The sequence below is a fragment of the Gossypium arboreum genome, chromosome 12, assembly GCF_025698485.1.
Source record: "Gossypium arboreum isolate Shixiya-1 chromosome 12, ASM2569848v2, whole genome shotgun sequence".
Lineage (NCBI taxonomy): Eukaryota > Viridiplantae > Streptophyta > Magnoliopsida > Malvales > Malvaceae > Gossypium > Gossypium arboreum.
Genome location: NC_069081.1, coordinates 75,314,291 through 75,337,358, shown reverse-complemented (window position 1 = coordinate 75,337,358; position 23,068 = coordinate 75,314,291). Strand labels below are relative to the sequence as shown.

The 23,068-nt window shown below is 33.0% G+C and overlaps 1 protein-coding gene across 1 annotated transcript; it reads right to left on the bottom strand.

Moving 5' to 3' along the window:
* Window positions 1–210: 210 nt before the first annotated feature.
* Window positions 211–9,578, bottom strand: LOC108479582 (RNA cytidine acetyltransferase 1-like). Its single transcript, XM_017782276.2, has 26 exons — window positions 9,328–9,578; window positions 9,090–9,181; window positions 8,737–8,908; window positions 8,509–8,631; window positions 7,528–7,701; window positions 7,106–7,216; window positions 6,878–7,011; window positions 6,679–6,772; window positions 6,081–6,179; window positions 5,804–5,940; window positions 5,588–5,682; window positions 5,285–5,408; window positions 5,107–5,194; window positions 4,926–5,025; window positions 4,802–4,854; window positions 4,093–4,269; window positions 3,958–3,995; window positions 3,361–3,463; window positions 2,579–2,758; window positions 2,344–2,452; window positions 2,188–2,257; window positions 1,972–2,119; window positions 1,451–1,579; window positions 1,014–1,145; window positions 867–932; window positions 211–787 (listed from the first exon to the last, which is right to left on the bottom strand). The coding sequence occupies exons 1-26, from the start codon at window positions 9,430–9,432 to the stop codon at window positions 548–550; spliced, it is 3,093 nt and encodes a 1,030-aa protein (XP_017637765.1). The 5' UTR covers window positions 9,433–9,578; the 3' UTR covers window positions 211–547.
* Window positions 9,579–23,068: the final 13,490 nt, after the last annotated feature.

The following is a 23,068-nucleotide window of genomic DNA, read 5'->3' as shown; positions in this document are numbered from 1 at the left end:
GATTTTATATTATATTCAAGATTTTATTTAAAATATCTTATAATTAAATAAACCTTGATATATTAATAATTCATATAATATATATCCATATATTTATTTATTGACTCTATACTAAAAACAAGCCTTAAAATATTGACAATTTAATATTATAATGCATAATTTATAAATTGCATAATAGAGAAAATTTTCTCAGCTAAAAAGATAAATGAATAAATGAAAATAAAAGTACTTTCATTTTTCAACAAAATGTAAAAAATTTTCTTTTTTTAATATTTTCACATCATGAATATGTTTTTGGTAGTGTTGGTTCCGTATATTGCAGCTGCAGGGTTTAAACAAAATATTTGGTTTTCGGTATCTCAAGGAAGGTTTGCCAAAAGGGCAAGTAAATTGCAGTCCCCCATTTCTGTAGCCAGAAATTCGAACGTTTTAAACAGGCATAAAAATGGAAAGAAGAAAATTAAGATTACAAAAACAGAAATCCAGATATGCCGCCTATTCTACCAAAACTTGCGTTCTAGCAACCAATTATCGTTTATGCAGATAACTATGATTTTCTCTTCTTGCTTGTTGATTTCGAACCATGCTCATCTTTACCTCTCTTTTTCCCACTTTTATTCGATTGGACTTCACTCCTGCTGGATTTCACACTGATGACACCGCCTGAAAGCACCTTTTCACCACCATTTTCCAAAGCATTCTCCAGTTCACCTTCTCTTCCTTCAATCGCAAATTGTTGGAGTAACTGCAGATTTAACACACCATCCGACTTGCCTTTCATTTCCTCCTATAAAATAAAACATCAAGTCAGATCAAAATAGAAATGAGACCCGCCACAGAAGAAATACCATGCTGATGTACCATACCTCAACTTTCTTTGCAGCATCATTGAGATCCTCATCCACAGAGATACTATGAGGTTCCAACACTCTCTGGAGGGGAAAACCATATATATAAAAACACCACTATGCAATAAAGGTGGGTGAACTGCAAGTTAAAACTTAACCACTTACTTCTTTTAGTCGAGGTAAAGCAGATTCAATCTCCTTTGATGCAACCCCATACAAATACTTGTACAGCTTTATCATAACCTTCTTAAAATATGATAGTATCTGCTGCCTCTCTAGTGCTTTCTTCAATTGTTCCTGCAAAATGACAATAAAAACAATTAAACACGTCAGTTTTAACCAAACTTGTCTGTCATTCAATTCCTCCCTCTTATATATTGGAAGAGCCCCAAATGCAGATATGTAGGTCACCCAGGTGTGTTAGTCATGTAGGTACCATAATGTTAACAGTACCAAGACCGGATTTTAAACCAACATGCAAGGATAGAGTCCTTTTTTCTCCACTATGCAGTTTACAGTGGTCAAAGAGTTGTAGAAGTCTAACCAGGTGTGTCAGTGTTGTGTAAGCAAAGCATGTAATAAGAAAGTTTTGAGTATCAAACCTCAACATAAGAGACATCCCGGTTCTGCAAGCCCATGCAGAGTAGAATAGAGGCCTGAACATATGTTAAAGTAACTGGGATCTTCCCTTGGAAATAAAGATGTGCGAGTATTGATAGAAGGTCAGTGATCTGAAAAAGGGGAACACAAAGTTCTTAAAAAGGCAATACTTTCAAACTTCAAGAGGTAAACTCTGTATTGGATAATGTTACTAAAATAAGTTTCACCACGACGTACATAAATGTTCTCATTCTGCAAGGTTTAATTAGTCTTTGCTACTGAATGGAAATAAGACAGAGCAATATGGCAAAATGACAGTGGAATGCTGACAATACTGCTTTACTTTTCCCAACAGATAAATTTCTCAAATAAATAAAAGACTAGTAAATTAACACCCAGCTACATTTCATTATCAAGTGCAGATGTCATAATTTGATAACACTATACCAGTTAGGCGTGATATAGATTTATGAATAAATCACACAATGCAGTGATGTACTGCATTTTCTATCAGAAATCTTACCGAGAGGTAGTCGATCAGATTATTTGAATAATCTTTCAACCGTCCCATATCATATGGTGATAATAAAGTATTAATTAACTTTGAAAGTTCATCTGACTTGGAAGGCGCGGGCTCTATATCCGTAAAGTCCATCTTAGGGTCCAGGACACTGAAAGATAGTAGCATCAGCATATAACTGAGACACTCAAATTTCCAGGAGAAAAAATTTCAACAGACCTCATAGCAAGCTTATATTCCATGTCACGGAAATCACGGCTTAGATTTCTACTGAACCTTAGCTTGAATTCTGAAACAGTCAAGGGAAATAAAATTAAGTAGGAATTACATATCAAAGCATTGGCAGAAAACATTCTTAGGGAATAAAGGACTTGCCTTGGTAAAACGGACTGAAGAAACCCCATTCATCACATCCACTGACCTCAAAATCATCATTGTTCAATGGTTTAAGGACCATAATTGTATGTTCACCCGTCACATTATTCTGTTCCCAGTTAAAGTGGAAAATATCAGACGCCCAGTTGATGCTCCAATCCAAAGGTAAATTTTGATGCACATACAAAATCTAGCCCGGGGGCAAGTAACAAAGTAGGAGAAAGATAATCTTAACTGGAATCTGGCATATGTAGAATGGAGCAAATTTGTGTTTCTTCCAGAAGCGAAAAAGGTCCAAGGTAAGCCCAAAGGAAACACCAAGGTAATGGAGCTTCTCAGGTCGGCGTTCACGCAGATGTACAAGCAAAGGTGGAAGATCTGTCTTAGGTTTAATATTTTCTTCCAACAAGGAGACCTAGAGATACAAATTTATTAGTTGTTCACTGAACCTGAAAAGCTTATACAACTTCATAAACACATCATAAGCATATGCCATTTTTTGGAAAGCAAAAAAACCTGAAAACGTATTTTTGGAAAGCAAAAAAACCTGAAAACGTATCAAGGACATAATACACATCAAAATCTAGAAAAAGGAAATTATTTTGAATCAAAGAAACCAAAATACAGGCCAAAAAAAAAAAAGGAACCAAAATAATTGTTTGTGCCATGATCAAAGATCTTGAAGTTAAAACCTCAATCCCGCAAAATACACCTAGTATGGTTTAGGGTGGAATGCTTGAACTTAAAACCCATTAAATACCAGAGAAGAGCATACTAATGCTTAATATGGAAAAAAAATCTGCAGAAATAAACTCGGTTGTGAGTTTGTAACATTGTATATTACAAAAAAAGGAAGAATCTATACAAGCATGCTATTAAGGAGAAAACCCTTGCAACATCAAAGGTTGGAATGTTGGCATGAAACCATGCAAAGATGTTTTGATTCTCACAATGCCTACAGTCAAGCATAATAAAATCAATTAAAAGTATGAGATAAAGCTTTCTAAAGTCATGAACCTTCTCTGCTGCTTCTGAAAGTCTGAGTTGTGACCGTTGTGGAGTCTCCTCGGCATCTTCAACATCTAGCTCAGAATAAGACCTTAATTGTCCTTCATAATATCTGCAGACAGTTGAACAATTCTTAAAATGATTCATCTTCTACAGGTACTTGACAATTTAATGGTCAGAAAATAAAATAAGTACATTACTCATAAAATGTACAAGTTCTATTATTTATTTACTCAGGAAAAAAAAAATGCTTCCCCTAGATTGCATAAGTTTATCATACTGACAAATTCTATTACTTATTCAGTTTCTCTCATGCACTGCAGGTCTCAAACTGGATAGTAATTTTTTGTCAGCAAAAGAAACAAGATATTGCAACCCACAATTTACTTCTTTCTACTCAAGAGTAGTACACACTTCCCAAATTCAAACATCAAACTTGGAACCCGCACATACAAGGTCATGCAGTCCGGAACTATAAAGCACTCTGATTATTAGGAATCGAGACAGAAAATTTTAATGGATGGAGACTGTGCAAGTGCACTGCACATCTGGAATAGAACAAAAATTGATTAGACCAAAGAAAGAATATACCAAAGATGCACGTACCTTGTCAAGAGTTCAATAGCAGCAGAACCATATCCAAGCTTCATAAGCCCAATAAAAAAGGTGTCAAAATGTTTACATACAATCCAAACAACCAAACACAACAATATATGCATAGAACATAGAACATAAATTTACCCTCATAGCACTAGGATGAGTGGCAATGCGAACAATGCGAGCACCAGAAAGACTTGGGAAATCAGGATCTCGGAACTGCTCACAGAATTTCCATGGTATTTGGTCTCCATGAGGTTGATAGCCAACACTTAAGCTTTTGATAGCCGATTTAAGCGAAATTTGACCTTCAAGAGAGATCTGCGATAAACTAATGTGAATATATAATGATACAGATAAAAGACTCTTCCATGAGAGTTCAACTTACACTAATTATTAAGTAATTTAATGAAACAGCTGAGAACCATTCTGCTCATAACACAAATACGTGTAGAGCTAATTTTTTGATACCACCGCTGCATCTAGTTCTCTAACAAAATATCACATGAGCATCAGAAGCAGGGAAATCCATATGGAGGAACTATATGATTACTGATTTTCTCTAGCCCTATTCTATTTCTCTTCTATCGTACGTACATCATCATCAGACCAATTACAGTAAAAAAATTACTAACTTATCCAACAAAATTATGGGTAAAATATAGTTTTCCAATATTGATTGCATAATGAACAAGTAACAGTAGCAGAGAGTTCCAAAATATCAAAACTCTACTAGATAAGGAACAATACACAATTGAAGAATCTGAAACGAACAAGTTTTCCTTGCATATTAAGAAAGACAACATGAATAGAAAAAAACTTGTTAAGAGTTTCATATGACAACGATGCAAACCTGGATAACACACAAAATATCAGGAAGCTGATTTTTTGACTCATCAACGGGACCTGCATTAAAGTAAGTTACAGAAACCCATTCCAAGCTTGGATTGAAAAGTAGATAAGCCAAGCAGACATACCTAGTAATACAAACAAATGGTGAGCTGGAGCATCAGCCATTAGTTGTAGATCATTCGGGGAATTTTTATAGTGAGAAGAAACATATAGGGCCATCATCCGCTGCAAGTATATGACATATTAGCATTTGTTTCACTGTATGTTAAACATAAATTGCATCAATTTTAAAGAAAATCTGATTACCTGCAAAAATAGTTCACTATCTTTGTGATAAGAAAAAAGTGTATCCCGATTAACATAGTAGAGATCACATTCACTGGGTGGAGGTAACCTAATTACAAAATGGTAAATATAAAGGAAATCACTCCTGAAATCGATAAAGTGGAGGAATAATTAACTCATAGATGTGCACAACCCAAACCTGCTAATACTGGGTACCGAGTTTGTAACATCTAGGCAAAGCAAAGCATTCAGCCAGGATTCTATGGGATCAGCAGATGCATATCTAATTGACTCACTAAGTTCTATCTTTTTAAAAACACGATCTGCATTAAAAGGGATTGAGAAATCAGCCCATTGCCTCAGAAACACAAACTTGAACCAAAAGTATCATATATAACTAAATATTGCTAAAAACTAATTCTGTCCAGCTCCACTTTACATGACAATCAGATGCATAATATTTGTTCATGGAACTAATAATGTCAATGAAGACTGGAAATACCAGAGAAAGAGCCCTCGACACCCTTAGACAGTTGGCTTTGCTCTTCCAATTGCTGCAGAAGTTTTAGGGATAAAGACCGACCAGTACCTTCGTAGCTTTAAATGGGATAAAAGAACTCAAATTCAGTCAAATCCATATCCTACTAAATATATATTGAGCATGCATGCAGGTGAACTTTTCAAGGGTGCAGATTAATATGTTACAAACTTATCATACCCATTTACAGTAGATGAAAGGAAGACCAAATATGGACCAAGCAAGGACTTCACAACAGGCAATGGTACAGCTGCTGCTTCATCAACAACAAGAAGCTCAACTTGGGAGAGCTTTTCATGTTCATGTGGCTGTATATACTGCAAGGCCAGGGTAGAAAAAACAGATTTGTTAGAGCTAAGCATGGAGGAACTCGTTGCTCATTCGATAATATAAACTTTGCAGTGTATATATAAAATAAAATGATTAAATAAAAGTTGTTCATCCATGTGTTCTCAACCTGAATCGTTTGTCTGTGCTGCTTGTAAATATTGATACGCACAGTTGCTTTCTTGAACTCAGGATTCACACTCTTCACAACATCATAATCAATGTGTACCTGGAAACAAAGGTACGAAAACAAAAATAATATAATATATATCAGGACTAACAATCCGAAAAAGATTCATAGTCATCATATCATTTATCAATAAATTCTTTTTTAGAAAATATATGAACCAGAAAAAATCATGTTTAGAAGCTAAAAAATGAAAAACAGTGACTGCTGATGCTAGAATAAAAAGTGTGCGCCCGGCTATAGACAACCTCCGCTATAAATACTTTAATAAACTCTAAGGTAGAATTATGATTTGGGTCCATGAAAAACAATGTCAAAATTTGAAAAAGATCCTTCTGAAATTATAGAGTTGTAGAGGCAGTGAAACACATCATGAGTTTTTCTTCCTAGTAACTGGCCGAAGATTCTATAAAAGTACTATGAAAAACAAAGCTAAAAGCATTTCCTTGCAAATAACTGTATAAACATTAAAGAAAAGTCAGAACATATGCACCTATACAAGCTTGTCAATGTGTACACAGATGAAGGGAAAAGAATGTACCTTATACTCAATAGCATCAAAACCCTTGCACACAAATTCAAACAAGGTCTTTAAGTTCTCAGGACTAGGCGCCGTTACATAGATATTTGAATACCTATTAGAATAAGTTCTCTCATTAGATTGAACAAAGATGAACTGGAAACAAGAAAAGGAAATTATATAAAAGGTAAAAGATTTTCATAACATAAATTCATCTTACCCGGCAGCAATAGCACCAGCAACTGCTAAACCGAGTGCAGCTGATTTCCCACGACCACGAGCAGCAAGCAAAGCAACTGTGCTGCGCAGGTTCTTGTCCAAAATTGCATCAAGAAATGTAACAACAGCTTTTCCCTAGAAAATAAAATATACCCATCAAATATTCCAGCGAAAGTTTGCCAAATTTGTTAGCCACATGCGAAAATAGTAAGGGAAATACATTTCCTACCTGATCCAGTGTACAACACTTCTTTATCAAAGGACCAACAGGAAAATCCTCATTTAGTTCTTGTTTTAAATTCTTCAGGTCCCGTTCAGATTCTGACAGCCCTTCAGAGTCCTTTTGCCAATCAGAGTCAGAAAAAAGTTAGAAATAAAAATGCCTTCACATTCCCAAGTGACTTCCCTAACTTATGTTGACAGATATGTGGTTGCCAGCAAACAGTTACATCAAAGATTTCTACGGCACTCACGTTCTCTGGTAACTTATCTATTGAATGTTGGAAAATGTGGTTGTAAACAAAAGGTTAAATTAAAGTTTCCTACAGCACTACAAAAAATTGTTTATAGTTTCTAGAATGATGATACACAGTACAAAACACCTGAACATTTCCAAACGACCCATACTCAATAAAGAAGTCAGATAGATACCTCATTAACTGGGACTGGGGTTATTGATTTTATATGAGATGAAATTGGTAATATATTTAGCTCATCATCCATGACCACACAGGCTTTGCATGATGCAAGAGATAACAAAAAACGTTCATTAAAGCGCCCAGCAGCTTCAGAATGGGACTCTGTACGATATCGCTCATGAACATCCTGAATCAACAAGCTTTCTATAAGTTACCACAGTGATGGTTTAAGCAAGTAGATTGTGTATGAAAACCAATAGTTTAGCAGGCTTTAGCAATGTAGTTAAGAAAATAGGCAGCCTAACCAATACAATTATCAAATAATTCCACTGATTTCAATAAGTTATTAACTCAACTAGAACTTCTACACACATGAGATTAGAACAAGAAGGTAGAGCAGAGAAGCATTAATTTCAAAATAACAACCTCAGATATTGAAATCGGGCTTAATAACCTAAAATACTCGCAAGACAAACCAACTGCATATTAAGAATGAAAAATAAAGGCTACAAAAGGCTGAGTAAAGAAAAAATAAGTGAAGAAAGAAACAAGGGTGACATTATGATATATGAGGTTTTTCTTGGAAGAACATTTGAAATTCTTAAACTAGCTTAAATTAACAGACTGAGAGATTTTTCTAAGCTTGAGAAGCCTTTTAGAATCTTAAGTGCCTTTCAAGTGTTACATCTACACCAATTTCTCAATAGTAGGAATCCTATTCATTTCTCTGGAGCAGCAAGAGAGTGACACCCTTCACATATCCAGCCCCCAGAAAAAAAATAATAAAAGAAAAACTGATAAACACTGGTTAGTGATCTGAAAATATCCCAAATGGATTATTAAACAAATGTAGGACTAACACTTTTAAAACAGAGTAGAGATAAAAAGAAATGACAAAGCAAAAGAAATCATGGTGTCATAAGTCAGTACATACAGTTTTCTTAATTTCTTTGGAGAATAATAAAATCAAACCAACAGTAGAACTAATTCATACCATAACCATGGTGTAAAGACTGGTCAATGAAGAAAGGGAACGAAGAAGCAAAATAATTAATCCTCCACCCTGAACTGTCTCTATTGTTCTGGCAAGAAGGTTTGGCGTCAGAGCCTCAAAATCCTAACATCAAAGCAAAGTAAACATTTTAAACTAAAGAAATGTGGGAGAAAAAAAAGAAAAAGATATATAGAACCGAAACCAGGCAAAATACAATCAAAAGGCTACCTGTAATATACACATTCCAAAAGTATTTCCAAGAATTCTCTCTGAATCTTTGTATAAGCAATAGGTTAATCCTCCAGTTTCAACAAAAAGAGAAAAAGGATCAACTTTCTCAGGATCCAGCAGCCCTCTCTGCATTAACTTTTTTATCTGTTTTGCACGTTTTTTCTTGTGACTGCATTAACATGACCATCACTTTAAGACATTAATATCAAGAGAGCTCATTTAACAAAGAAAAAGCATCAAATGAATTTTCTGTTTGATTGCTAATTTTTCTACTTGCTTTTCTTTTTTTAAATTTCGGTAACCAAAGGTAAATAGCAATATCACCAACTGCCTGAAACTAATATACAAACCTGCTGAGTTCAAGTTTGTCCTTGTAGCACCATAAAACAGTCGGCCTAGATTTAACCACAGCCTTACTTAGCATGTAGTGAAGGTTCACAATCTGCAAAAATAATTTTAAAAAACAAATTTCAAATTAGCCACGAAAACACACTCTCTGTTTGGCTCGTGAGAAATTTTACAAAGGTCTTTTCTTTTTCTTTTATGAAACAATTTAAACAAAAAAAGAACGAAAAGAAACGGAGGTACCTGATCACGGGACTTGTCACCAATGATGACGAACATCGAACGATGGCGATTTTTCACTCCATTTTCAATGAGAGTTCTGATGCGTTCGTCTACCTTCTTCCTCATTCTGAGCTTCCTTTTTCAAAAATTTTGGTTTTCGGTTGGTTACTTGCAGTTTTAAAGCTCCGCTGCCCTTTTATTTGCGAGGGTTTATGTCTTTACGAGACTATATGGGCGCTAGGGCTTTTGGAGTTATTTTTTATGAGTATATATTTAATCGAAGGGTAAACTTTACAGTATTACCTTCCCTTTTTTCAGGTAAAAGTTGGAAGGTGGATTGCATTTCAGTCCTTTCACTTGAATAGTTAAATTTATTTGTATATATTTCGAAACTGTAAATTATTTTATCACTTATATGTACATGCTGAAAATTATTTTTATGGATAAATTTTAAAAAGTCACTCAATTATATTTTTGTTTTATTTTGTTCACTTAATTATTAATTTTTTAGTTTAGTCACTAAACTTTTAAAATTAAATATTTTAGTCACTCTAAGTTGATGTTAATTTTTATTAATCTAGTAACAAAATTAGCCCTCAATGTTTACAAAATTTATCATTTTAGTTCTAATTCTAAAAAATCAATAAATTTGGCCTCAAAATTTATAAAATCTATCAATTTAGCCCTAACTCTAAAAATTAAAAAAATTTTAAAATAACAATCTTTTTAGCCCTTTATAACTCATCGTTAACCCATATGAGATATTAAAAATAAGAAAAAGAGTACCCTCTTTAAAATCACTTGCAAAAAAATTCTAAAAAGTTGGGATAAACACAAAAAAAAATTAGCATCCGAAAGAAAATAAATGCATTAAAAATGTTATCTGTTTAGGTGATAATGTAGTCAATTATTCCAAATAGGTTTCCAAATCAATTGGTTTGATCCAATGTGAACCCTAAATTATAGTAAAAGAAATTGTTACAAATGACTTGAAAGAGGGTACTCTTTTTCTTATTTTAATATCTCACATGAGTTAGTTGATGAGTTATAAAAGGCTAAAATGAAATTTTATTAAAAATATTTTAATTTTTAGAGTTAAGACTAAATTGACAAATTTTGTAAATATTGAGGGCCAATTTTATTGAATTTTTAGAATTAGAACTAAAATGACAAATTTTGCAAACATTGAGTGCTAAATTTTTTGAATTTTTTATATTTAGGATCAAAATGATAGAATGTGTAAATATTACAAGGCTAATTTTATTACTAGACCAATAAAAAAAACCCACATTAACTACTAAAATATTTAATTTCGAAAACTTTAATGACTAAATCGAAAAAGTTAATAGTTGGGTGACCAAAATAGAACAAAAGGCATAATTGAATGACCATTTTTATAGTTTACCAATAAAATTATAATTTCCAGCATAACCACATCATCATTTAACATATAAAAATTTAACAAATGGATCAAATTGCACGTTTGAAATATATTAGGGCCAATGAAAGGGCTATGATCAAGTTATCATTCATTATAGCTTGGAAGTTGTTAAATCCATTCTTGGAAGCTCTTCCATTGTTTCAAATTTCACTTTGATTAGGCAAATTCATAATATTTTATCTCAGGAAAATCAATGGTTTCTGCAGTATATTTCGAGGGAACAAAATCAAGTTGCGAATTGTTTAGCTAAGCAAGCTTTGACCGAGAAAGACAATTTGCAAGTTCATGATGTTCCTCCTGTCATGGCTCGTACCTTTATTGATAAGGACAAGTCTACAGGTGTTACTTTCGCTCAAACAATGTTTTTGTAATTAATTTAGTGTTTCCTTTTTCTCACCAAAAAATATATATATAAAGGCTAATTTATCTATTTTTTTAGTAGTGAGATTAAAATGCAATTTGCTTTTAAATATTAGGTTTTTTTTTTTGGTACATTTTCCCCTTTTTCACAATTAAAGGTTACAAAAGATTTACTTTTTTCTCTCCACTTCAAGCGGATTTTTTTTTGGTGTGTTAGGGCACTTTTATTTTGGTCACTCAAATTTTAATGTGCTTTTATCTTGGTCATCCAAATAAAACTCCTTACAATTTAGTCACATCATTAGAGAATGTTTGTATTTTAGTCACTCAAGCATTGAACCCCTTAACGACAGTTGACTGTACATGCCAAATCATCATTTTTTATTATATTTTGACCCATCACTATTCATCTTCTTCTTCCTTAACCCATTTTTTCTCCAAGTCATCCTCTCATGCCCTTGCTTCTCAAAACTATTATTACCAAATTCTTAAAATAGAAAATTAGTATGAGAGAAACTGGGTGCCTGCTACGACCAATCTGTGAGTTTTGAGAACAAACCACCTTAACCGCCAGTAATAAATAGCTTGAAGCAATGCCAAAGACAATACAAATATCTAAGAGAAAGTAATCGGTTTAATAAGTTAATTCGATCAACTTTTTTCAAACAAACTTTAACATTAGAAAATCGACCCAATCCAAATCGATCTGAACTGACTTTGATTTGGTCAATTTGACTATTTTTTTATTAACTTTTTAGGATACTGAGTTGGGTTTACATGGTTACATATTTATATATATTATAAAATATAAATATATTTTAAATAATTTAAAAATAATATAAAATAAGTCAATTTTTTCAATCAATTCAGTTACAAGATTCAAAAACTGATAATTGACCAAATTAATTAATTAAATCGAAGTCAAAATCGACCAACCCGTCCCACTCGACTAAACCAAAACCAAAAAAATCAAATAAGTTAATTTTTTTTATTTTTTATTTTATTAAAACCAAAAATTGCTCTTCCCTACAAATGTCCATTTAAAACCTATCTGCATTAGATGACAGAAATGTCAACAATAGGTTCATTAAGCAAAAGTCTGTCATTTGATATCGATTGATATAATAATACGACTAGCTTCCTTTCTTCCATTTTAGATTCGACTGCCCATGACAAAAATGTAACCACATCTTTCCCCATCTAAACAATCACAATACCAAAGAGTGGGCCACATACACCAAAAAAGCATGCAATACATTGAAAGGTTTTCGAACACATTGGTAATAAGAAAGAATTATAGAAGTTGAAACTATTGGAAAAACTGATTTAGAAAACAGTTATTTTAGGAATAGAGAAAGTTTTAAAATTTTCTAAAATCAAGTTTGTTGTGTTATTTATAATAATAAATTTAATTAAAATATACCTATATTTTCTATTGAACGACATTCTTCATTATTCTTGAATCATGAACTGCTTTGAGTGTGGACTCAAAGTTTACCGAACCAATCATACAAAAGGAAAAACTTTATTAATTTTTAGTATGAAAGTTAATTCTCTCAATCATTAGAATCATGCGTTTTTCCTAGAAAATAGAATTTTTAATATTAAAATAAATTACCATTATTTTTTGATAGAATAGCAATTGTGTGAACGAAAATAACCCCAGATGACTTGGGCAGCACATTGACCTATGTCCCGCCATACAAGGGCTATAGCGCAACACTACATGTGATTTGTGCCTTGTATGGTTCATTTCATGCTTTGACAACTCGATAAGCTTGTGCATCACTCGTCCCTTGCTCCCACATCAATTAGGCTTATAATTCATTATCCTACACACTCAATTCAACACATTAGCACTACCTAAAGCCTGTGTCGGCCTAATAGGTCACAACACTCACAAAATTTGTTAAAAACACTTAATTTTATTAACTTTTACTACTAACTACTAAATAATGAAAACATAATATTAAATACTAAATTGCCAAGAAAACAAGCTCCTTAAGTGCGAAAATAGACCAATATTTGTAACACCCTCACCTGTCTCCATCACCAGATTAGAGTTATGAGATGCTACGGTAAATAATAGAACATAATCATGATTCAAAAACTTATTAAAACATTAATTAATCATCAAACATTCGGTTAAACATATTATACATGTAAGGCCTGGCTTAAATCGAGCTTACAAAAGCTTTAAATTAACTCAGCATCAATTAAGGATCAATTTGAAAAAATACAAAAGATGGGAAAATTTTGTAAACAAGGGTCACACGGCCGTGAAAATAAGTCATGTAACAAAATATGGCCGTGTGGACCTAATTGTAAAACTTTGTAAATGTTCACACAGTCGTGTCACCAGGCTGTGTAAGAGACTGTGATCGTGTGCACCAATTATCACCTAAAACATACAGACCACACAGCGTGCCAGATGCTCGTGTATGGCATATGACTGTGTGACGAATTGTGTATACCTAAAGGTACCTTTCAAAACAAGCTTTTTAGTCCTAAGTTCACTTAAGCCACAAGCAAGCATTATACCATCTCTCAAGTGACTTCAGTGATTAAATAATGTTGCAATTAATAGACAAAAAGTTAAAACTTTATTTGAGCCCTAATTATATATTTATAATCGGTTCCTCTACTAGCTCGAGATAACCAAAAACAAATTGCATTAGAACCAAATGATATGGAATGAATGAAAATGATGAAGTAACCAAAATAGATTGCATGTATCACTATTTATAATGAATGTGTTTTAATACTAAGTACAAAAATTACTTAGGAATTAGTTTAATGTTCAAATTATTATTTAATTAATTTTAATTAAATAATTTTAATTTGAAATAGGAATTAAATTAATTAGTCATTATAAATTTTTGAATAAGACAATTAAATATATTTCATTGTAGATTCTAATATAATAAAGTTACAATGACTTTAACGGTATTAGAATTGGGTTAAAAATAATTTAATTGAAAAATTAATCTAAATAAAAGCTAATTAAATTTAATAAATAATATTTTGGGTAATAGAAAATAAATATTGGGTTGGATAAATTATAAATGTTGAACTAAAAATCTAGGAAACACATATAATTGGAACCAATACAAGAAAGGCCCAACTAGGCCTTATTCCATGTGAGGAGCGCAAACCTTAGTGTTCTATTTAATGCTAAGTACAAAAATTACTTAGGAATTATTTTAATGTTTTCAATTATCATTTACACTTTGAGAGTTATGGTTGATTAGAAACACACATGTATTTAGTAATTCTTGACCTAAGAATTGTTTGTACAAAGAATTCTTTATGCTATAGGGGGAATTAGTTGCCATTCCCCCTTCTTTTCATTGAATCTCGCTACTTTCCTTTACCTCTATGACTTAGAAACCTCTTGCTTAGGAATTTTATAAGCTTAACATGTGTAGCTCTTCGTTAGGTGATTTGGGGAAGGCCAAGGCGAGAGCTTTCATACGAGATCATCATGGCAATTGAATTATAGGCACCTTTTGCAATATTCCAAGTGCTATTAGTGTTCAAGTTGAAATATGAGCCCTCAAAGATGGACTTCAATTAGCTAAAGACCTAAGCTTAGCTAACCTAGAAATTGAAGTTGATGCAACCACTCTTATTCAGCTATTGTCTAATTCTAATATCGCTAATCCTTTTTTTCTCCCATTATTGATGAGTGTAGGATGCTATGCTGATTCTTTATTGCTAGCTTTATGAAACATGTCTTTCGAGGAGAGAACCAATGTGCAAATGCATTAGCTCGTTTAGGGAGTAATTTTCAACCTCTTTCTCCCTCGAATGTTCTAGATTATCTAGTCTTTTTAATATTTGCAGTACTCCTCCGAGTAGTATTAAACCCTTATTACTAAGTGATAAGTGTAAACTAAAAATATATAGGATTTTTCTATGTAATTTATCACCTTTTTAATTAAATTCGTTGTTAAAATTAAGTAATTGTTTAATAAATTAATGAATCATGTGAAAAGATGAAATTAGGACATAGAAATTATAATATGTGATTTTGTACTTTATTATATAGTTTTCATGATAAAATGGATTATTTTATACTTATTTGAACATATTATATTTTTAAGACATAAAATGGGCCATGCATAATTAAATTAAACAAATAAAATATAAAATTATATTTAATAAATCATTTTAAATATTTCATTAATAATTTGGGTTGGAATTAATTATTTAAATTGGATAAATTTTATTCCTTGGTCCTTTAACTTATTGATTTATTTTGGACAGGTTTGATAGCTTTGTTGAATTACAAAAACCGTCCAAATTGAAGACCAAGTCAACCCAAATTCGGCTACACATGGCTGTCCACTTAAACCACTTTTTGGTTTAATTACACAAGGTCCTTGCATTGTTGAAGAAATTAGAGATTTACTCGAAGATCTACATTGGACCGAGTCTCAGTCTTGAGTTATTATGGAATTTAAATTGCTTAGAAATCAAGCAAAAATTAGCTCAAATTCCACTAATTATGGCCGATCACTCATGGAAGAAGTGCGAAAAGACTAAACCCAGCTATTTTTAGCAAACTACCTGTAACACCCCGAACCCGAGACCGTCGCCGGAGTCGAACACGAGGTGTTAACAGACTTCAAACCACTTATTGAGAATTTCCCAGACAAGCTGCCAATCTGTGTACTAGTCGCTTCAAAAATCATAACTTGAGTTTTGCAACTCGAAAATCAGTTTCGTAATTTTTCCCTGAAACTAGACTCATATGTCCATCTACAGATTTTTTTCCAGAATTTTTGGTCAAGCCAATTAGTACAGTTTATTAGTTAAAGTCTCCCCTGTTGCAGGGATCGACTACACTGACCTTTGTGCATTACGAATTGGATATCTCCCTGTACAGGGCTTCAATACTGATGCCGTTTGTTTCTATAGAAACTAGACTCAGAGAGGAATCTACACATATATGGCACGACTCCTAATTATCTCTGGTTAATTTACAATGATTTTCCAAAGTCGGAACAGGGGATCCAGAAACCGTTCTGGCCCTGTTTCACGAGAACTTTAATATCTCTTAAAATACAGCTCATATGGTCGTTTCGTTTCATCCATATGAAAATAGACCCATCAAGATTCGAGTACGAAATTTTTTTTAGCTATTAATTCCACTTCTACTATTTTTAGTGATTTTTCGATCTCATATCACTGCTGCTGTCCGCAACAGTTACTGCAGTAGACTATGCCAATTTCATGAATCCTTCCTTAGCCTTACTAATCATCCATCATACGTGACACATATTATGGCCACCTTATCAAAATTAAGGTTTCTAAGACTCGTGGCTATAGATTCTAGCATCCCACTCAAACGACCACATAGGCCATTTTCACATGGCTTAAAGTTTACAACCCCAAAATTTAACAAAACAAAATAGCCCATACATGCCAAATGTTCTCCTAAGTCGACTAAGAAGACAATACCAAAATTTGCTCGCCGGTGTGATGACTTCGTTGATTTGTTCTGAACACCCAAAAGGAGACGAGTCCAAGAAACCTAAAATGGGTGACAAGAAAACACCGAGTGAGTTTATAACTCAAGAAGTCATAAGCATTCCACAACCATCCATTAATAACATTATCATAAAATGAAATAATGAAACAAGGCCAAGTGTTCTAGCCATACCGAACTATACCATAGTTCCTTAGATCCTTCGGATCAATCTCATACCAAGTCATACATTTACATTTCATATACTATTCAATAGGATATTTGAAGCAATTTCCATACATCATTTCATTTCCGCAACAATCATGCAATTGAAATCATCACATAGATTTAAATCTTACCAACTCCACCCGAGCATGAACATAGCATCTATTAGCCATGAACTCAAGGTACTTACTCTTTCCGCTGTCCATACTCATCTCGATAGAGTCACACCTCCATATAGATATTCAATCGGAGATATATGTAGAGTTCGCACACATAGTGCTTAATACTCAATCACGCACACTTAGTGCCATGTGATTCAAGCCCACACACATAGTGCCATATAGTCCAAACTCGCACACTTAGTGCCATACATTACAAGCTCGCACACTCAGTGCCAATCTCGTCACCGTACACATCTATTTCTCGCACACTTAGTGCCGAAGCAAACTTCCTACACATTTCACTATCTCTTTTACGTTCAACATTATCATCTTTTCATACACATACATTTGTATATATTTCATCTCATTAAACACAATTGCATAGATATTACAATCACTTAAGCAATATCAAATATATGCTTAATGACTTACCTTGTGTTGGGTAAAATAGTCCAAGTCGGCACTCGATGACCTTCGTCTTTCCCTTGCTTGATTCTCCTTCTTTAACTCCTTGAGCTTAATCAATAAATCAACTAGTTTAACCATCTTGCTAAACATTCATAATTCAATTACACATGCATATGTATGTTTGTATATTCGGCAACCATCCTCACTTATTACCCGTTCAGTCAACAATCTAAGCCAAGATAAGGCTTCAATATGGTTGCCTCTAACCGAATACATGCACACCAATTTCCCCTCATGTGGCCGAATATGCATGTCCATGTTGAGGCCATTTATGCACTTATTACCACACAAAAACAGCATACATTTTACTAACTAATACCTTTCCATATTGTAACTCAATACACATCTATCATTTCCTTCATAACCGAAACATCATCATAAGTAAGTATATACCTTAAGATAGTATATATGTCATGCCAATACATCATGCTCAAACATATATACATATATGTATGCTAGAGCCGAATCTCAAGTTGATTGTAACTAAACATAAACATGATTTCGAAACACAAATCTTACTCTCCATGCAAAGAACATAAATCACACTTGGGGATGTACCATGGCCGAATACATCACACACCATAATTTTGGTCATGATTACACAAAGAACTTAGTATATCATTCAAAAATGCTCAAAGAAAATCTAAGAGTCCTCAATCCACCATCACATGTATCATTATCAAGCTTCATATTTAACATGCAATGGCATTAACTCAAAATCCACCTTGGCCAAATACCATCCCCATGATATAACAAAGATTTGAACCATGGGCTAATAAGAACATCAAGTTAGCAACCAAAACATGCATGAATCTCATGGCACAACATCAAACATACCTTAATCTTGATGCAAATATAGCCAAACCTCTTCCTAATCCTCTTCCAACCCAAGCATGAAGCAAAATTCCTCCTTCCCTCTAGTATTTTCGGTCAAGAGAGAATGAAATGGATGAGCAAAATTTTTTCTTTTCTTTTCTTCCATGTACTGCAATGGGGGGTTTCACTCACACACACATTTTTTTTTCCTTTCTTTACTACCCATGCTTATTTGTTTATTATTTCCCCTAATGCACCAACAAAACATGTTTCATGACATGTTTAGCCCATACTCCTTGTCATGGCGGCCATCACTTGTAAAAGGGGTATTTGACATGCAAGGCCATTGTTTTGCATGCATGCTTTAATTAGTCATCATACATTTCCCCATCATACTTTCAAAGTTTTCTACTAGGTCCTTTCTAGTGAAATTCACATTTATAACTCTAAATTAAAGCATCAAAATGTCACAAATGAGTTAACACATATTATAGGCATCAAAATAAATATCAAATTATTTTTATGCCTCGGTTTTGTGGTCCCGAAACCACATTCCGACTAGGGTCGTTTTAAGGCTGTCACACTACCCACCTCTCTTCACCTATAAATAAGACCCATTCATTCTCTCATTCATCATCCCTCATCCCTCATCATTCTCTCTTCTCTCTCAATTCTCTTTAGCATTTTTCATTCCCCACGCCTAGCATCATCTCTTCATAGAGATTTTAGTAATTAAACCTCTTAAAAAGCCCTTAGTCGTCCACCTTGGAGAGCCATCAGCAAAGGAGCAAAGTAAACGAGTGAAATAGCCTCGTCGGTCAGAGTCTTGGGTGACAGCCACTCTGATTTGGGTTTAATCTTTCTTTTCTTTAATTTAATCTAAAAATGTTTGCTATGTGTTCTTTGTTCTTGTTTACAACAATGTTAGCTTAATTTTATTTAAGCTAGGATGATTGCATTGATTAAATAATATTTATTTGATTCATGCTTAGAATGTTTGTGCCTCAATCAATCATGTTTTCAATTAAAATAAAGTCTGTATTTCATTTATACGTGATTGAAATGCACCTGAATTAGCTGAGCGATCCTAACCAGATGATGGCTAATGGACACATAGTTGAAATGTGCATGCTCAATTTAGATTCTAACCCAATTAATTTGCAAGTTGCATAACAACTCTAACCAAGCTCTGTTATCTCCATAGTTGTTAGATTTGTGTGATTAAACTGTTTCAAACCTAACACGTTTTTGTTACCTCACACGAATGCTAAGAAGCCCTTAGTAAATAAGGATTAGTAAAATGCATATTTACTTAGTAAATGATTCCAAAAGGACCTAATGTGGTTTCCAAACTCATGAAAGATCAAGGTGCCATGGAATGTTTTTCTAAATGTTATTAAGCATGTTGATAATAAATTGAGTTTAATTAAAGTGATTGTCCTGGTTTATTTATGTTATAATTGTTGCAAATTGTGTTTAATTTTGCTAAAATATATTTCATTCATATAGATTGCATACTTAGGATAATTTGTATTAGGGATCATTGCATTTAATTTAACATATTTAATTTTAATCATCACTTCTCAACCATATTGTGTTTTTATTTACCAAGTTGTTAGTATAATTTTACAATTAAGTGATTTAACACAAATATAATCCATGTGGAGACGATAACTCGATACTTACTTATTACTTGATAACGGCTGTGTACACTTGCACAAGCCTACGCATTACAATAAGCAAGGATGTAGACTTTAATTATTACGTAACACCCTAAACCCGACTTAGACGTTATGGTCGAATATCAGAAATTACATTAACGACGTGCGAAATTATTTGTTTATTTTGAAAAAAAAATAGAGGTTTGAATTTGAAATCATAAAAATCTATAAGATTGACTAATTTTATCTCTTGAAAAATATTTAGTAAAATATATTTATTTTTAAAAGAAAAGCGTCATTTAATTGTAATGTTGTTTGAAAACATCTAAATAAGAAGGATCTTATATTATCATTATAAAATGATTTTTTATAAAGAAGCTCATGATGGATTTTCATAAATCTATTTAGGAAATTCACAATTATTATTTTGTTTAAAATTTAAAAAAACATAATTAATTTAGAAAATGACATTATTTAAAATACTTAAAATCCCATAATTTTGCATGCATGCATGATAATTTTAAAGTCATAAAAATATAAATCACAACCAAAATAAAGGTAAAGTCTAAAGTCCACAAAAACACAACCCAAAGTCCAAATAGTTAAAAATCTAATAAATATCCATGATGTAAAATTTTCTGAGAGGCTTCACTAAATGCTGATCCAAGTCCTATGTTTGAGTGTTACCTGAAAGGTTGAAACACTAATGAGTGAGATTTTTAAGCCTAGTGTGGGATTAACACAAACTCATGCACAACATAAAACATATACGATACAAAGTAATAGAATTACATATCTCAATATTTCATAAGCATATCATGCATGATCATGTCAACACATAATTCGTAAAACAATGCAGATTTTAGGAAAATGATCCTACTCATCTCTGCTACACACCATAATCGAGTTTACCCAGAACTTGTCCAACCAACATACCAAATTGTGAATAGTGTCACAGTAACACAGATAAACTGTTATATAAACAAATTTATGGACAAGCCACCAGAGTCGCAGAATCGTGAACAGTGTCACATTAATGCAGATAAACTATTATATACTTCCACCTTTCACATATCCTACCCCATGCATGTGATATGGCCAAAACACTCGAAATCATATAAGCATGTTTAGCATGCAAATCACATACGTACTCCAGGTACCAAAATTTCACATCTTATTTTCATACAAATATCACATATGTCATATAATCACATAACATGAGAATAAGATGAACATGTTTTTCATATTATTAGCAAGCATCAATATCACACAACATGTTTTCATAAGTATACAATCTAAGAAAAACACTTACTTGATAAAAATCCATAAAGACGACTTATCTCACTTTATGGATACATATAGTATCCCCATCAAACAACATTATTTTAATAGCAACATTTTGATCAATATAATAATAGTCTTAATTTATTTAGTGTTAAAACCCACACCTAATCGTAGATTCGATGTGCAATAAATATCTCAAAATCCCCACACGTGGATCTACAATTAGATTACCTAATCGAGCAACAAATGATGATCTTGAGTTAAGACTATCATCTTAAGAGTTAATATGATAAATTGATTATTGATTATTATTAACACTTACCATTAAAAGACTCTCATATTAGCGGTTTAATCCTAACAGTTAATGGTCTCTCGGGTTGATGTCGATCAGCCCCTCTACACATAATATATATGAAATATTAATCATTGAGAAAATAAATCACTAAGGTCCTCCTAAAGTAAACGGCTAAGGGACAAACAGTAAGGGAGGAGTGGTTCTCATTCAACCCTTGTACTTACTCTATTTGGTCGAAAAGGAAAGGTCGGTGGATTGTCTTGATTTTGATCCAGGAAAATTGAACCATCTAAAGAGGGGGTTGATTAAGAGTAAGTTTACAAAATAAAGACTTAGAATTTAAGAAACTAAGTGAAATAAATAGTGCATATTTTTATTTACTAAAAGAAATGATGTAGGTTGAAAAATGATGAAGAAAATAGGAGGAAACACAACCATCGGCGGTGATGCTATGGTGGCGACGGTGGTGGTCTAGCGACGGAGGCGACAGTCTGGCGGAGGAGAAAGAAATGAGAAGGGTTTCGGTCACTAGATAAAAGAATGAGATAGGAGAAGAGAGAAGAAAAAAATAAAGAAAAAGGGTGATGTTTCGCGGTGGCGTGTAGTGGTTGTCACAGTGGTGAAGGGTAGTGCTAAAGGGGGGCGATAGAACTAAAAAAAGAAGAAAAGTGGCGGTGCAATAGAGGTTCGGTACTGGTGAAGGTTGTTCAAAACCAAGGAATGGTGGAGGAGAGGAGAAATTAGAGAGAAAATGGGTGGTCGATGACTAAACAAAAAAAAAAAAAAAAGAAAATGAGAGAATTGGGAGGAGCTTTAGGGAGGTGCAACAATGAGAGGGGAAAAATGAAAAGATGGATGAAAATGGGTGTTGTCAAACATGTCCAGGTTCAGTAAACATCACTCATGGTAATGGTGAAGAGAATAGCAAGTTAGGGGGACAAAAGAGTGAAAAGGGGACTTAATGAGGGAATGTTGACTCACATAAAAGGAAAGAATCTTTCCCCATGCATGGCAACTAACATGGACAGTTTTAAGGGTGTTGACCACTAAAGTTGGCAAAAAAATTAAACAAAAAAAAGAAATGGCATAAACTTGAACTTAGGATATTTAGAAAACTAATTGAGCACTTAACCACTAAACTAACTTATTTGCTTATTATTATTTTAATAGAAAATATTTAAAAACATAGGATGACCTTTGCTAAGGGTTTGAAACAAATTTGCACCTAATAGAAATTAGTGTGAGGGAAGAGATTTGAACACAGATAATCAATGATAGCTCCACCACTACTCAATCACTATAATTGATTTTTGTTTATCAAAAGTGTAAAGATAATCTTAAAAAAATTCAAGGTGTGACTACTCTCGGTTCACTAACTGAATTTCTACTAACCCAGATTTAGAGATGTGACATATTATGTTATATTTCCTTTTCGACAAAAGAAAGTTATAACTAAAAGAAGTGTAAATAATTCGGCTCAATAGTTAATCCTATCAAAATAAAATTGTAAACAATAAAGTTCTAATAAACTAAAATACAGAAGTACTAATATGGTTTTACTTTAGTCATGCTCGTGTC

Excerpts from the sequence above, each read along its gene's own strand:
- LOC108479582 (XM_017782276.2), bottom strand. The coding sequence starts at position 9,432 with ATGAGGAAGAAGGTAGACGAACGCATCAGAACTCTCATTGAAAATGGA. Across the intron at positions 6,180-6,678 it reads TTGATGCTATTGAGTATAAG|GTACACATTGATTATGATGT; the intron begins GTACATTCTTTT and ends CTTTGTTTCCAG. Across the intron at positions 933-1,013 it reads CTTTACCTCGACTAAAAGAA|AGAGTGTTGGAACCTCATAG; the intron begins GTAAGTGGTTAA and ends TTTCCCCTCCAG.